Source organism: Phaethon aethereus, assembly GCF_964289735.1.
Source record: "Phaethon aethereus genome assembly, chromosome: 20".
NCBI lineage: Eukaryota > Metazoa > Chordata > Aves > Phaethontiformes > Phaethontidae > Phaethon > Phaethon aethereus.
Window position 1 is genome coordinate 1,632,499 of NC_138596.1, and position 15,594 is coordinate 1,648,092.

The 15,594-nt window shown below is 61.6% G+C and overlaps 1 protein-coding gene across 4 annotated transcripts in view; it reads right to left on the reverse strand.

The window, feature by feature from the left end:
* Positions 1 to 415: 415 nt before the first annotated feature.
* Positions 416 to 15,594, reverse strand: part of RGS3 (regulator of G protein signaling 3) — a gene marked incomplete at its 5' end in the record, with an annotated part of 84,736 nt that continues 69,557 nt past the window's right edge. For 2 of the 4 annotated variants that reach the window (XM_082008895.1, XM_082008896.1), the window contains 6 exons: positions 416 to 798; positions 889 to 1,055; positions 1,735 to 1,796; positions 2,556 to 2,657; positions 6,370 to 6,443; positions 9,809 to 10,456. In XM_082008895.1, coding sequence (XP_081865021.1) covers positions 613 to 798; positions 889 to 1,055; positions 1,735 to 1,796; positions 2,556 to 2,657; positions 6,370 to 6,443; positions 9,809 to 10,456 — 1,239 coding nt within the window. In that variant the 3' untranslated portion in view covers positions 416 to 612. Of the gene's footprint in view, positions 799 to 888; positions 1,056 to 1,734; positions 1,797 to 2,555; positions 2,658 to 2,777; positions 3,055 to 5,020; positions 5,053 to 6,369; positions 6,444 to 9,808; positions 10,457 to 15,594 lie in introns of those variants that run through there. The other 2 variants (XM_082008898.1, XM_082008897.1) reach the window with 2 other exon arrangements.

Sequence of the window (15,594 nt, forward strand, 5' to 3'; positions counted from 1 at the left end):
GGAGGCGGTTGGCTCGCGCACCTCCAGCGCAGGGGAAGGACCCGGCTTTCGCTGCTCCCGGGGGGACCCGCCACGAGCAAAGGAAGCGCTGGGCTCTGCGAGATAGCTGCTTCGGGGGAGCCGGCAGGCATCGCCGGCACGGGGAAGCACAGCAGCATCGTGGGGCTGGTCCAGTTCAGAAGTCTTTTATCCAGGGAAGATGTTCATGTAGGTGCTGTTGTCCCCTTGCCGGAGCCCTGCACAAAAGTCCTCCTCGCTGAGTCGGGATCACTCGTCGCCTTCCAGCAGCGCTCACAGCTCAGGCGCGTGCTTCACAGTAGTCTTGTGGGAGCTTCCCTCCTGGCTAAAATCCATGCCGGAGTCACCCCGAAGGCGTCGTACCAGCCATGGCGAGACGGGGCGATGGAGCAGTACCAGACTGCTTGGCTGTTGGTCCCCTCGGCCTCATGCTCGCTGCGTTCAGCCGCCCCACACCCGTCCGCTGCAGGAATATGGCTTGGGGGCACAAACAGCAGCGTGAAGGCACGCTCCCGCCGGCCCCCGGGGAGGCCTCCACCGCCCGATTTCATGTAAACACACAGCTCCCAGCCTGCCCCGAGAGGGTCCATGGGTCTACAGCGGGGAGCTGGCTTTCTTCTGGTTAATTATGTCTAAGTACAAGTCAGAGCGGAGGAAGCGGGGGTAGGAGTCCTTCTCCATGAGCCCGTAAATCCTCTTCTGCGCGAGGTCGAAGCAGCTGCGGGTGATGTTCTGCAGGTTCTCCTTGGTGTGCTCCCGCGTGTAGGAGTCCAGGTTGACCTGTGGGCAGAGAGACACGCGCCGGTGAGTGGCTCCGTGGGCAGCTGCCGCGCCGCAGAACCACGCAACGGCACGGGAGCCAGCCCTCACCTCCTTGCAGGACTGGATGGCAATGTACTCGGCAAAGATCTTCTTGGCCTTGGAGACCATCTTAGACTGGGATTTGATCTTCTTGAACTCCTCGCAGGCCAGCCAGAACTCCAGGTTCTCCTCGCTGAACTCGGTGCGCAGGAAGGCCCTGAAGGCAGCGAGCCCGTCTGCGGGGACAGACACACGTCTCTACTCCAGGCTCGGAGGCGGGGAACAGCCCCTAGAGACCCTCAGCCCAGCAACCTTGCAAAGCTGCAACCTAAACTACCTCGCATTGTCCCCTAAGAAGCCCTCATGAGCCCTCGTGCAAAGCAGGCAGCAATGGCATTGCCAGCCAAAGCACAGCAACGCAAGCCATCCACATGCTGAATCCACAGTCCTCAGCCCAGCTGCATGGATTGAGAGCCGAGAGAGGGAAGCTGGGATTGGAGCGGGGGCAGCAACAGGGAGAGGACCCCCTGGCTGTCCCTGTGGGGGCCGGGTGTGGGACGAGAACGCAATGCAGGGTGATACGCAAGAAGGGGAATGGTCTAAAGCAGCTGCTGCTTCACAGACCCGCCGCACAGCTCCGAATCGGGCACAGACACGAGTCGCTGCCTTTTCCTCCCCAAGCTGGAGGGGGGCTACAGCCCCAAGCCACGGCTCTCCTGTGACGGCCCCTGTCACAACCTCCCCCCCGGGCCAGGCAGAAGCAGAAGGGGTGCAGGCAAGGGGCAGCCTCTTTCCTCTTTGTCTACCCCCAAACACCAGAAGGGATTAACATAGGAAATCCCAGCTTTAGCCATGCACGTGTCTGGATACTCCCCCGGCAGCAAACAGAGCTAGAAGAGATGGGCAAACACTTACATTTGTGCAGCAGCAGCTTCTCCAGGGAGTCCCCCCACTTGAGAGCTTCCTCGGGAGTGGGCCTGCGGGAGGAGGATGGCGCGTTGGCAAAGTGAAGCTGTAAAAGCCACGTTGGCCGCCGGCCGCGACACAGCACGAGCGAAATATTTCCAGCCGATAAAGCACCACCGTGTGCCCAGCGGGGCCGGCCCCAGCTCCCACATCGGCACCAGCATCGCCGGAGCACCCACGGGCAGAGCCAGGCGTTGCACCAGGCAGCGCCGTGGCGGCTCCGCTGGAAAGAAACCTCTGCCTTTAGATTGGCAGGAGGAAATTCCGATATAGAGAGGGCTGTGCGGGCACCCGTGTCACTTGGGGTGTCTGAGCAAGAACTGGCCAAGCTCTGGGCAATGCCCGGGAGGCTGTGGGATGGCGGGGATTTCAGCTGCCCCGCTCAAGCAGCTGGGTAAGCTGCTGGCCACAAGCACGGGGAGGGCTTGTCTCTGGCTGCTGCAGCATCTCCAGAGCAAAGTGGTTTTTCAAACTATTCTCTAGCCAGTTAAAGTTTCACGTACAAGCACTGGGAGAAAGCAGCCGTCAGGGAAATTTCCAGCCCGAGCCGCCACTGTGCCGCCTCCCAGGCACGGACCTCCCACCCACCTGGGGGGAATTTTCAGCCAACAAATATTTTTAATGCTCCTGCAGATACAAAAACTGTTTGTCCACAGCTTCCCCAAACAGGGTGACCCCCACCTCCCTGGACGTGAGGTTCAGCCTGGCTATAGTTCGTCCCCAAGCCCCCGCAGCCCCCGATCCCCGCGCCACCCACTCGCAGTACCTACTTGAGCGATTTGAGTACTTTGTCCAGCTTGCCGGAGGGGTTGGCCCCTGGGGACTCGTTTCGCCGTCGAAAAATCCCCAGCCGGTTCTTCATGTCCTTGGCTCTAGAGGGAAGAGCAAGTTTTAGCAGGTGAGCGAGGGGTCGGGGGGACACCCAGCACTCAAGGGGACCCGCCGGCAGCCTCGTCCCACGCGTCGCCCATCACCCCGCGCCCACCACCTACTCCTTCATGGTGTGCCGGCGCTGCAGGCTGCCGTTGTGGGGTCTCTGCACACCCAGCAGCATCTCTGCATGAAATTCCAGCGGCTGGGGCTTGGAAAGGTCACGGAAAAAGGGCATGGCTGCTGGGACGCCCTGTGCAGCGGCTCCCGGCGCGACCGGCGCGGCCAGACGCTCGGGCGCTCTGACGCCGGCTCCGTGCCACGCTCCCGCCCGGTGCGGCCAGCGCGGAAGTGGGAGGGCTCAGCCTGGAGGAGCTTTAAATGTGGCGTGGGGTGAACGAGGCGCGCGTGAGTAAGGGCTGTGTCAGCCTCACCGCTATTTCAGACGGCTCTGCCGTTGCTGGGGAAACTCAAGGAAAGGTGGAAAAATTGGCGCCGAGGGTGGATAGTGGGGCCTTTCAAGAGACAGTGGGGAAAATAATCACAGCGGGGATTTACGAGGGCTATTTATAGAGTGCAGGCGTCCCGGGGAAGGCAGTGGGGCCGGTGGCGGGGCTGCGCGGGGTTAGGAGCAGAGCAGGACAGCAGCGCTTCGCCGTGTCCCCCCTGAGGGGACGGGGCTGGGAGCTCACGCGGGACCCACTGGTGCTCACGCTTCTCCGGTGCCAGCCTGGGACAGGCACGGCCGTGGGGACATCTCCGTAAGGGGGTGGTCGGGACAGGCAGTGTGCGGCACGGAGGGGCACTGGGGCACCGACACCCCGCGGTGCCACCCTGCGCGGGTCCCCGCTGTGCCGCCCCTGGACAGACAGACTGACGCGCACCCAGACACAGGGCTCCCGGCTCCCCCAGGAAACTGCTACCAGGACAAAGCGGGACAGAGATTTTTGCAAGTGCCACGGGAAAGGCTGCAGCGGGACCCCCAGCCCAGCCCAGCCCAGCCCAGCCCCAGCCTGGCCCGGTGGGGGCTTCCCAGGGGCCAAGGCAGGCGAGCGGGAGGTAGAAGAGGCGACGGGTGAGGACAGGCGTGGACGATGCTGTCCCCTCGTGGCACAGCCCCTGCATGACACCCCAGCACGAAGGGGCGCAGGGGACGCGCAGGGCGGCATGGGGTGCTCACCCTGCGCCGAGGCTGGCGGTGCCACCAGCGCGGACGGGCCCCGGCGCGGCGTGGCCAGGCCACCCCCTGCAGCCTCCCACAGGTCCCACCAGCGGGTCCATAGGAGGGTGCTTGGAGGAGTCACCTCTGCCTGGCCAAGCCGTGCCCAGGGCTGGCTGGGGACACGAGGGGCACCGGAGGGATGCAGGGCCAGGCTGTACCCCACCCCGAGCGATGCTACCTGGACCCACAGCTCTCTCCAGTCCCAGGGGGGTAAGACACAGCAATCCACCGGGAAAAAGTTAGCTGCAACAACCCCAGGGCTCAATCCTGCAAGGTGCTGAGCACCCTGAGCCAGGAAAGGATTGGGGGGGGAGTGCAATCGCCCCCCCGGTCCCGGTGCTGTCCATGCCCTTGGCGGGGACACGGACAGTGTCGCTGCCTTCGCGTCACCCGGGCTGTGGTCCCAGCAGGACACGCGTCCCGCTGCTGCCAGCTGCCAGGCACCGGCTCAGCGCTAACGTGGGAAGAGCGGATCCAAACATGGAGCATCACACTCCAAACACCATCTGCCTCCCATTACCGCGCTGCCAGCGACGCCGGCAGCCGAGGACCAGCCTCCACACAGGACGGGCCATCCCACACAGCCCCGAGCAACAATCTTAGCAGTGTTCCCAGTTTAGCCAGGCAGCCACCGCAGCTCGGCGCCCGGCGGGGTTTTCAAGGCAGTGAAAAGCCCTCGTGTGTGTCCCCAGCACGCGCGGGCGGCCTCCAGCCGCGCACCCGCTGCGCACCAGCCAGCTGCAGCGGCCACCTCTGCTGCGCACCAGGCGCTGGGGCCCGCGGGTGACTGCGGCTCGTGGGCAGATGTGCCAGCTGTTAACGCGCCAGCAAGCATCACCTAAGGAAGCTCCCAACCAAAAACCCACGCTTGTAAAGACAGAGCGAGTGGCATGAAACCAAGCTGCAGCGGCCGCGGGCGCACACAGCCCCCAGCCGCAGCCAATCTGCGGTTTGAAACGCCACAGCAAAAATAAGGTTTCACAAAAACCTGCGGTCTCTGTCCACAGTCACTCCTATAAAGTGATCTGCACCCGGCGCCCTGGCACAGCCGCGAGGCCGTGTCTGGTCCCACCGCCCTGCACCGCCTCCAAACCATCCCCTGCAAAGCGCATCACCGTTCCCCACAGGACGCTCAAGTCCTACCTTTCCAGGTATTTTTCGGAAAAGTCCACCATCGCGTGGTACATCGGGGAGTGCCAGCGAGAGAACAGGGCCGGCAGAGCGTGCCGGTGCCGCGAGGGGAAGCGAGTGCCAAACCCCAGCCACTTGCACCATAAATACTCCCCGCTGATGGCTGGCAACCAGGCTGCGCAGCCAATAGCCAGCCGGTGCGACGCCGAGAGGCTCCCCAGAGCATCCGCTGCCGTCTCAAGGTGAGGGGAAAACCCTCTCCGCAACCGCCCCTGACCCCGCCAAGCCTCCCCCTGACAGCCCAACTCCCCCGGCTCAGCACCGCGGCAGGGACGCACGGATCGGGGATGTCGCTGCTGCAGACTGTGAGGGATTCACTTTGATTTCAAGGTTGGGGGGATAATGAAAAGAGCTAAAAATATCCAGCTGCAGCTGGGAAGCGCGTGGGACAACAGTGCCGCTCGCTGGCAGGCGACACGAGTGGCGAAGCCGTCGAGGCCGGGCGCGCAGCCGGCGCGCTCGAGCCCCTCGCACCCCTGCGTCGCTCAAACCACGTGCGACTTCTCCACCTGCCCCGAGCCACGTGGAGCGGGCAAAGACCCAGCCCCGGGCACCCCTGCGGCCCTGACACCCGGCGAGATCCTGCGTTGCAAAACCGGAGACGGTTGGTTCCAAAACACCTTCGCTCGGCCCCGCTGGCGTGCCTGCCCCCACCCAGCTGCTGCTGCGCTCGCGGGAAGCAAAGGCCATGGCTGCCTCGTCCTTGCCTGGACCCACTTTTTGGCACCCCCAAAGCCTTACCAGGAGAGGCGGAGCAGCTGCGAGCGTCCCTCGGCGGCCCCTGCCCTCGGTGCTCCCGCCACGTTGCCCGTGTGCTGCGACGGGCCGCAAGGGCTGGAGCCCGTGCCGCGGTGGGAGACCTCCCCATTCCTGCTCCCGGCGTGGGGCCCGCGGGAAGGAGGCCCCCAGCTCATATTTCACCACTTGCATGTCCTCTCCCTGAACCCGGCGCTGCCGGAGCTGAGCTCTGCCGGCACCGAGGAAGCTGTCTTCCCCAGGCCACGAACAGGAGCCAGCTCTTTCGCCCCGTCTGCCGAAGCCAGGCGAACAGGGTGCTGCTCCCAGCCAGGCTGCGTGACGTCCCCAGCGCGCCTCCCAGCCTCCTCCCCGAAAATCACGACCCCCTGCCTGAAGCGAGACCTTAGTGCATGGGTGCCTTTGCTGCTTTCTTCCTGGAAAAGCCTCGGGGAACAAGACAGGGGGACCCTGAGGGCTGCCTGGACCAGCGGGGCTCGGATGAGGTGTCTGACCGTGGCAAACAGCCCTGGTACACTCTGATGCCACCACGCTGTGACACTTACAGGTTCCTGCTCCGTTTCTTGCGTGAGGTCTCATCCCCTTCATCACAGCTGCATTCGGGGTCGGCTCCGCTCAGCTGGGAACAGAAAAACAGCGTCTGCATCATCACGCCAGGGCATGCCCACCGTGGCACTCCGAGTGTCACCAGCCAGCATTGCCAGCATCCCCCGGGCTCCCCGCACCCACACAGCCCCGGGCCACAGCATCCACAGGGCTCCTTCCCCACAACCGTGGCTGGCTGCGGCACTGCAATGGGACAAGCTCCTCTCCGCCCTGGCTTGGGAACCTGCCTCCCCCCACCCATCCTATGCCACCTTCCGTCCGTGGTGCTCCTGGAGCATCTAAGGAGACGCCACAGCTGGGTGTCCAGGTACCCCTCCAGGTTCAAGATGCTGGCAGCGGTACCTCCTACGGGGAGGACACCTGCATCCCCATTCCTGATGCTCCTATTCTTGCTGTCTTGAGTGAGCACAGGGACCCGTCCCCAAGCCACAGCAAACCTGGTCCCCCCAGACCCAGGCTGGGCACCCAAAATCCATCAGGGGTCCCCCAGCAGTCCACCAGCAGGAAAAATCAGAGCAGTTCAGCCATAATTGAATCATACCATGGCAGCTTTCAAGTCCAAGGAGCACCCAGAGGGCTCCACTCCCCGACCGCCACCCCGGGGTGGCCTGGGCAAACCCAGGGGACCTTGGATGCAGCGCGAGCTTGAGGCAGTACCAGCGCAGCCTCGAGCCACGAAGCCTGGGGCCAGGCACGAGAACCTCTGGGACCACCATAGCTCGGGAGCTTTAGTAATTCATCCATTACTGAGCAAGACTGGAAGATGCTCACGGCTAGCTTGACCCCGCAACCGAGCTCAGCCCCGTGCTGCGGGGGCTGCAGGGCGCTTGCCAGGATCGCCGCCCCGCGGCCGTGCCGTGGGAACCCGCTGCACAGCTCCACAGCCCTGGGCTCGAGGCTTTTGAAACTTCCTTCCATTCTGCGCCCGGGTTTCCGGAGTTTATCGGCCCCAAACAATGCAGCCCTCGCAAAGCACCTTCCCCAACCAGATAGGGCCCCGGCAGGCAGGCTGGCCAGGGCGACACGCAGCCGGAGCACGTTTCCTGCCATTGTCCGGAGAGGCTCCGCCGCGCTTGGGGACAAAAGGCAGCAGCGGAGCTCGCCCGAGGAGTCCCAGCGCTCCTGGCCATAATATGCTCTTAAAACAACCACCTCCCAGCCCTGACCGCAGGAAGGAGGGGAGCAGGGAGGCACACCGGGCACGATGGCCTTAAAAGGGCCAACAAAATGAGCCCCTCTGAAATGTTCCCGGGGGGAATAATAAAACACCACCTTGATGGAGGCCACCGGGTGCAGGCAGCTTGGTGCTGCCACTGGAGGGGATCCACAGGGGAACTGTACATCAGTGCCCTGCTCCAGGAACCTCGGGGACTTTCATCGAGCCAGTCAAAAGGCAGAGCCTGACAAAAGCCCCTCCAGAGCGCAGCAGGGGGGTGGCAGTAGCCTGAAACCCCGTGCATGCAGTGGCCAAGCACGGCATCCACCTCCCCCGCCGGCTGTGGCCCGCAGGCAGCCTTGGCCCCTTCGCAGGCAGCCGGAGAGGCAGGGCAATGGGAGCAGGCAGGGAGTGCCCCCGGGGGGCATATGGGCAGGGGGTTAAGGCACTGGCCACGCAGAGCCAGACAGAGCTGTGTAGGGCTGGAAGTGGGAGCTCCAGGAGTTCAGCAGCCTCACCATCAGCACGGGCTGCCCCAGCCCCTGCTCCAGAAAACCCTGGTCTCATCTGCACCGAAGCAGTTTAAGCCAGGAGGAGCTCAGTTTGCCCCCGCCAAAAAACAGCCACCCCAACCAGCCCAGAAAGCACCGCTGGGGGCTCTGCGGGGCAGCCGCGGGGTGCGTTCCCCGGGTCTCGCCCCAGCAGCGAGCGTGCAGCAGCCTCTGGCCGCAGAGCCGTGCGCTCCCAGGCTGCGCGCGCAGCGGCACTGTGAAACCGCTTTCCATGAGCCTCGTCACCGGCAGCCCCAACGGGACACTCTGACCAGGCACCAACACCGGCGCCACCTCCCCCGCATCCGCGCCGGGCAGCGCGGGTCTCCCTGCCACAAAGGTGACGGTTCTTAATAGGATCTGGGAGGGGGGCTGAACCCCCCAGCCCACAACTGCTGGCATCAGCCTCTCAGGGGGTTTGGGCTACCCTTTTGCACAGCAGCCCCATCGGACCTGCCTGTCAGACTCGTAGGGGCTCTCACCAGCTGGCCAGGGACTCTGAGCCCAAAAAGTGCTCCAGGAAACGGCACAGAGGTGGCCTTTCAAGCAGCATGAGCCTGGCAGGAGGAGGGTTAACCCCATCGAGGGTTTAAGCCCATCAGCCTGCCAGAGTGCTTGGTGGCATGCAGGGCTCGGTACCAGCCTCTCCTGCCCAGGGGCCGGCTGCTCTGGAGCAGCATGCAATGTGGTCCTGAGCACTGCAAGGTGGTCCCGAGCAGCGTGACCTGGTCCTGAGCCATGCAACATGGAACTGAGCCACGCAACGAGGTCCTGAGCTGTGCAACGTGACTCCAAGCAGTGCAGTGTGGTCCTGAGCCGCGCAATGCAGCCCTGAGCAGAGCAGCACCCACCGCCGCTGGCAGAGATCAAGCTGGCACGAGCGTGGCCAGGCAGAGCAGGGTGCTGGGCCAGCGCCGCAGGAAGGCAGGCAGCCGCTCTCAGCGCCCAGCCGGGCTTCACCCGGCGAGAACGAGGCAAGCAGCACTTCTCACACACAATCTCTGCAATGGCACATTGTTTCCTGTAAATATTTGTTACGCGAAAGTACAGCCAAGGCAAGCTCTGGGGCCCGGAGGCGCGGGGGGACCCCCGACAGCCGGCCCCGTCAGCGCGATCCAGCCCGGTGCAGAGCTCCCGCTGCACCGCCCTCCGCTGCTCCTCCTTTCCCCACGGCAGGGTCAGAGATTGCTGCTGACCTCAACTTTTTTTTTTCTGAGACAGGCCCTCCACAACGGTCACAGCCCTGCAAGAGGCTGGCCAGGGCAGAAAGCCACACTGCTCCTGCCACCCCTGAGCGCACCAGGGACTCTGTCGCCGGAGGCTCGCTAGAGCCCGGCTCTTCCCCGGCCCCGCCGCTGCGAGCAGCTCGTCGCAGACACGCGGGTGCACCGCTCCCTCCAGCAGTCCCAGCAGACAGCAGCTCTCCAGGACATGGCATCCTGTAGGATCTGGACGCATCGGTGGGAGGTGCCCACACACAGCACCGGCACACTGCCTCTGGGTGGCAGCCCCTGGGTGCTAAGCATCTCCCAGAGCTGGCTATCAGCGGCAGGCACCTTCCCGGCCCCTCAGATGCCAGCCTTGCTGTGACATCTCCACCCCAGGAGCTCTCCCATCCCCATGGCCAAGCAGGAGCCAGCCGCCTCGCGGAGCCAGCGCCGGCTCACGTACCTTCCTGTGGCCCGAAAAAAGCAGGGTGAGCTGGTGGATGGAGCCGCCGTTTTTGGCGAGCTCTTTCTTGAGGGTCCTGGGGGAGGGCAGGGCCCAGTGGCCCTTGGTGCCCTGCCTGTCCGAGCAGTTGAGGGTGGTGTCGGAGGTGAAGCAGTGGCTCTTGGCCTCCTGCAGCAGGCTGCCCTCGCTGTGGGTCCGGCGCCGCAGGGAGCTCTGCACGCTCAGCGTGTAGACGGGCTGACAGCCCGATGTCTCAATCATGCTGCTGCGCTTCGCCTCGTTCCTCTCCAAGTAGTGCTCATCGCTGTCCTCCTCCTCATACTCCTCATCCTCATCTTCCTCTTCCTCCTCCTCCTCCTCATCCTCGCCGTCCGTGGTGCTGCCTACCATGCCTCCTGTGCTCTGGCTGAAGGTGCTGTCGAGCCGCAGCTCGGGGATGACGAAGGCTGGCAGGGAGCTGGGCTGCTCCTCTCCCTTCTCAGTGGCCACCGGCTGCTTTTCCACCAGGAGGGGACCCTGGGTGGCTCCCAGAGCCTCCCAGGGCTCAGCCGGAGCAGGTGCCTCTGCAGCTGGAGGAGCATCACCTGCTGCCGCCTTCCCGTCCTCCGAGTGCATCTGCCCCGGCTTCTCAGCGTCCGTCTCCAGCATCTGCCCGGAAGAGAAGATAAAGAAGGATGAAGGCAGAAGCAACCCAGATCTCTTGCTGGCCACCTTCCTGGGGAGCCTCCCTGCTCCTAACACCCCAACCACAAGGCTGGCGCCAATTTGCACAGCCCTAACAGTGCTGCGGTTGGGGTGGAGCGGCATCGTCCCCAGGTGGTAGCAGGTCACCCATCACTCTCACAGCACCCAGTCCTGGTCCTGATCCCTGCAGGATCACCACCAAGCTGGTGGCTACGGGGCAGAAGTGGGATGAGGCCACCCAGCTCCCACCTCCAGCACCCGGCAGCACCGGCGGGTTTGGAGGAAACCAGGGGGGCCGGTGGCTCAGCCTGGCAGCACAGCCGGCGCAGACAGGCTCGGCTCCCGCAGAGGCAGAGCCGGTAACATCATCCTTACCCCGACGGCTCCCCCGTCCCCCTGGGAGCTGCTGGGGGGCTCAGCCCTGCACAGATCTTCCCTGCGGTCAGCTGGGCAGCAGAGAAAACCAGCAGCTCTCGCCCGGCAGCTCCGGCCCCTCCTGCACCGCACTCTTCAATGCAAGGGAAGCGCTGGGCTCTGCTCGTCTGTGGGTTGCCCAAGCTCAGCCCGGCCGCAGCCGTGAGCAGCTCAGCCTCCCCGACCGGCTGCGGGGCTCCCCGCGGCCGCCCCCCCGTGCCCTGCGCAGCCGTGGCCCTGCGAAACCACAACCACTCCTACCGGCCCCTTTTGGTTTTTTAAGCCTTCGGGGCTGGTTTTTGCCAGCTTTCCTCTGCAGCCAGGAAAGCCCTGAGCAAGCTCTGCCCTTTCAAAAGAAAAACCCTGGTGTTGCCCAAGGAAAAAACCTCCAAGGTTTTTTCATGAGCAGGAGGAGCCTGCAGTGAGCCCCCCTGCCAGAGCGGGTCCTCTCTTCGTGCGATTTTCCCTTTGCACAGAGCCCGTCTGAGCCAAAAGGGTAAAACCAGCTCAGCAGGGGAGGAAGACCAAAGTGGAGAGAAATTCTCCCCACAGGAAGCATTTCCCACCTCTGCAGACCCTGCAGGGCTGGGGCAGGGGTTATTGTACAGGACCAGCCCCAGGTGACGAGTCACCCAGCAGAAAATATCGCTGTATCCCCAGTTAAGATCCAAGCATTTTCAAGAGGCCAATGGCAACCAGAAAGCTGGAGCTAACAAAGCCACCACCCCTGTATAAATTAGGTTGACTTCAGCTTCAAAAAGAGCTGTGGCCCTGGGAATTAGCCCATCCAGCCTCACGTCCCAGAGGGAAGAGAGGCAGCCAGGGAGCAGACGGAGGCTGTATCCCCATGGTGGTCCCAGCTCGTGACAGCAGACCCCTGCGAGCTGACCCCTGGACAACCAACCTGCTGCTAAACGCCTCCTTGCCCTGCAGAGCTGCTGCACGTGGATTGTAACTGTCCACTGGATATCACCAGGGAGGTGTATGCAGATGTCAGGCTGCAAAAGCCGCTCTCATCCCCAGGAAATACCCCGGAGGTGTTTAAGCCCCGGCTTTGGCACCATCCGCTTGGCACAGAGGGGATGGCGCAGAGACCGCGTGGCACCCGGCAGCATCCGCAGGCTGTGCTAGCACGTCCAAAAAGCGGGCCAGATTTCCAAAAAGATGCTTGGGTTCAGCGCCGCAGCCAGCAGCTCGCCCACGTCCACCTGTGCCTTGTCCTTTCTTAATCTCTTACCATGCCAAAAGGGTCCCCTTTACACGTCCAGAGCATGGAGAGGACCCGCTCTGTCCCCTTCCGGCGATCTGGCATTACCTAAACTGCCCCAGCAAGTCTGAAGAATAAAATTTAGACACCATCTGTCCTCAGCCTCATCTGCGACGTCTGCCCCATCCCCGAAACAGCTGGATTTGGTGGGAGACAGAAAGCGAATGCTCAGTTTACCCCGTCCTTGGGCTGTCTCGCGCCCCCGGTAATTTCTCGTGAAAAGGGAATGTTTCCTGACTTGTCGTGCAAGGATGCTATTTGCACCAGTGCATGTTTTAATGATGCTGTTTATGTCTTATTTGTGTTGCAATCACTGTCATCATTATTTCATGAAATAATTAGAGGAAAAACTCACACAGCCCTCAGTTCACTCCCCGCAAAGCCCTCCCCCTCCCCGACAGCTCTCTATCTGCCCAGTCCTTCTGCTTAATATTGCTGGTTGCCCGCATCAGATAAGGCCCCAGAAGGAAATGAACAGGCTCCTTTAAAATGAGAGACATTTGGGGATTAAATTAAATCCCTGCGCTAATTCAATCAGAGACTCTGATGCTCTTCAGTGGCACGGAGGATATGAGCAGGAGCCTCGCCACCGAGCAAGGTTTCCATCTCGGGTTGAAAGCATCGCTGGGGTTGTGAAATCTTGTCCTCGCCGAAGGGGATGAGCTCTGCTAAACATCACCCGATGGTGGGGGAAAGCCAGGGACGGAAAGAGGCGGTGATGCCGTCACGGCCAGCCAACAAGCCTGACTGTGGCTGGAGGCACCAGGGACTTCACCAGCACGAAGCCAAGGGCCATCGGCTGCGCAAGCCTATTTGGGCCAGCAAGGACAGGGATGTGACCAGGTTTCCTTCTCACCACCACTGCGGCCAAGGGGCTGCTGGACGAGGCAGCAGATGGAGGCAGTGCTGATGCCATCTGAGCGATGAGGTGAAGGGGACATCTGTCCTTCCACCTCAAGGACTCATCCAAAACACCCCGTGCTCTCGCTGTAGCATGGGTCCCTCTCCCTTGGCCAGCAGCAGTAGCTCAGGAGCCAGCAGCCAGGATCTGAATCTCCCCATCCCCAACATCTTGGTCTCACTGCTCTCAACATCTGTGTCTCCTTGCCTTCAACATCTGGGTGTCCCTATCCTCCATATGCAGGTTTCCCTGTTCTCAGCATCTGCATCTTCCCATTCTCAACATCTGGGTCTCCCTGTCCTGAGCTGGGAAGGCCCAGGGGCTTTGCCATGTCCTCCCTGGAGAACCTCACGTTCCACTGTTTCAGTTTCTATTGCAGACTAAGTGGCTGAGGCAGCATGTCCCAAGAAGGGGAACAGAAGTAGAAGAAAGAGCTGCCTCCAAGCCTCAGGATGGCTATCAGGGGTAATTTTAGGGAAGGAGGATGATAGGTCTGAGATCAGAGCAATAGCAAGAGAGTCCCTAATATCAACTTCCCCATTGAACAAGCTTCAACACGCCCCAAAAAAGCCAAACGTTGCCCTGCCTGCTCCCGCATCCTCAGTCTCTGCACCTGTAACCCTCTGCCTGGACTCCCTCGCCTTTGGGCATCACTCACTGACTCAAAAGTTTTCTTGAAACCAAGACAGGGGAGAAGTACTGCAAACCCTCTGCTCTTCGGTCTGTAATTTGACCCGGTTTTTTTTCCCCAGTTGCTGCTGCTCTGATGCCAGCAGAGCAAATTTCATCGAACAGATGTGGGATTGTCAGCGCAGCCCTGACTTCTCCAGCATTTCTTTAAATACTGTGCCCTTTCTGGTGGCCCACGGCCGGGACTTCCAGCTGGGAAAACACTGCCACAGAGACGGCACAGCTGTGAGCTGAAGCCTGCACTGGCCTTCCCCCGGTGCTGCCAGCTCTCACGCTGCCAGAAGTGCTGTGATAACAGCCTTCCCTTAAATCCCCAGCTCTGGAAGGTCAGGGATTTTTTTCAGGCTCTCAGCTTCTTATTTCAAAACCTCTGCTCTTCGCAGTCATGGAGCCACTGTGGCTCAAGTACAGCCTGGACACAAAAAACTGAATTCTGCCTTTCCTGGCTGCTGACGGGGATGCTCAGGTTTTGCAATGCACGTCTTCCTCTTGTGGGAATACTGGGGAGGAGGTGCTGAACACACCTGGGAGAACCGCACTGCCCTGCACCCAGGCAGCTCCTCAGCCAAAAACGGGGATTGGGAAAAGCAGGAACGTCCCTGCAGGTAACTGCTGGACATGGAGCTGAGCGGGAGAGCGAAGGACGCGCCGCTCCGACTGCGCTCTCACCCTGGAGGAGTTAATGGACCTCCCGAGATACTGCCCAGGAGCCGCTCCCACGGGCCGTCCCCAGACCACAGCAGCCGCATCCTCCGTGAGTCCCATGGGGGAACCTCGCTGGCTCCTGCTGCCCTTAAATCTGCCTTTGCTCAAAGGTGCCTCACCTGTCCCCAAAAGCATTTAACTCTCTGGGAATGGGCAGACCCCCTCTCCAGGAGGATTTCGGGGAGGACGCAGCCAGTGTCACTGCTGGCACTGCGTTGCCTGACCCCAGAACCATCCCGACGGGGCTCTGAGCAGCCTGGTCTAGTTGAAGATGTCCCTGCTCACTGCAGAGGGTTGGACTAGATAGCCTTGAAAGGTCCCTTCCCACCCAAAGATTCTGTGATTCTGTGATCCCTCCCCAAGGCAGATGGGACACAGGGAAAACAGCACCTACATCACCTGGGGAAACACCAACATTTCCAAAGCAGGTTCTTCTCAAAGAAGAAGAAAAAGTTACGATTTCAGGGTTTTTAGCATGGGACAAATTCTGCCCAGATCCATCAGATTGGATACTTCTAACTGGACCTGCGAAACGCTACCAAAACCATTGGTGATGGGCACCTCGAGACTTAAAAAGTGACCACTAAGAACCAAGTAAGCACACGGCTACAGGAAGCAGCACCCAATACACAGCATGGGGCTGAGAGGAAGAAAACAAAGCCAGAAACGCAAAGCAGAACTACCAAAACTTGAGAAAATTTTCATGGGAGTCAGTTTGAAAGTGCTCACACGGAGCATCCCCCGGGCAGCTCCGCTCCTTGCCCTCCTTGAGCCGCAGCGGTTCTACGGGGTCGGCGGAGCCGAGGGCTCATTGCACAGCAGGGTGTTTTACTCGTTCCCTGCTTCATTACTGAATCGATGAATAATTGATACAGAGCAATTAGAGCACCCGCAAAAGCAAGCGCAGAGGTATAAACCCAAACAGCAAGATCCAACAGGGCACGGGGGCAGGGTGGCGAGGGTGGATATACGCCATCAGTGAGATACCTGTGGGGATGTGAGCGTTTGTACCACCCAAAATCCCTGGGCCTGGAACGTCTTGGAGCCTGGAAGGAGAAGTCCTCTGCAGGAGGAAATGACCCCAAGTCAGCAGCCTGCGCTAACCCCGTTACCCCATTACTGTCA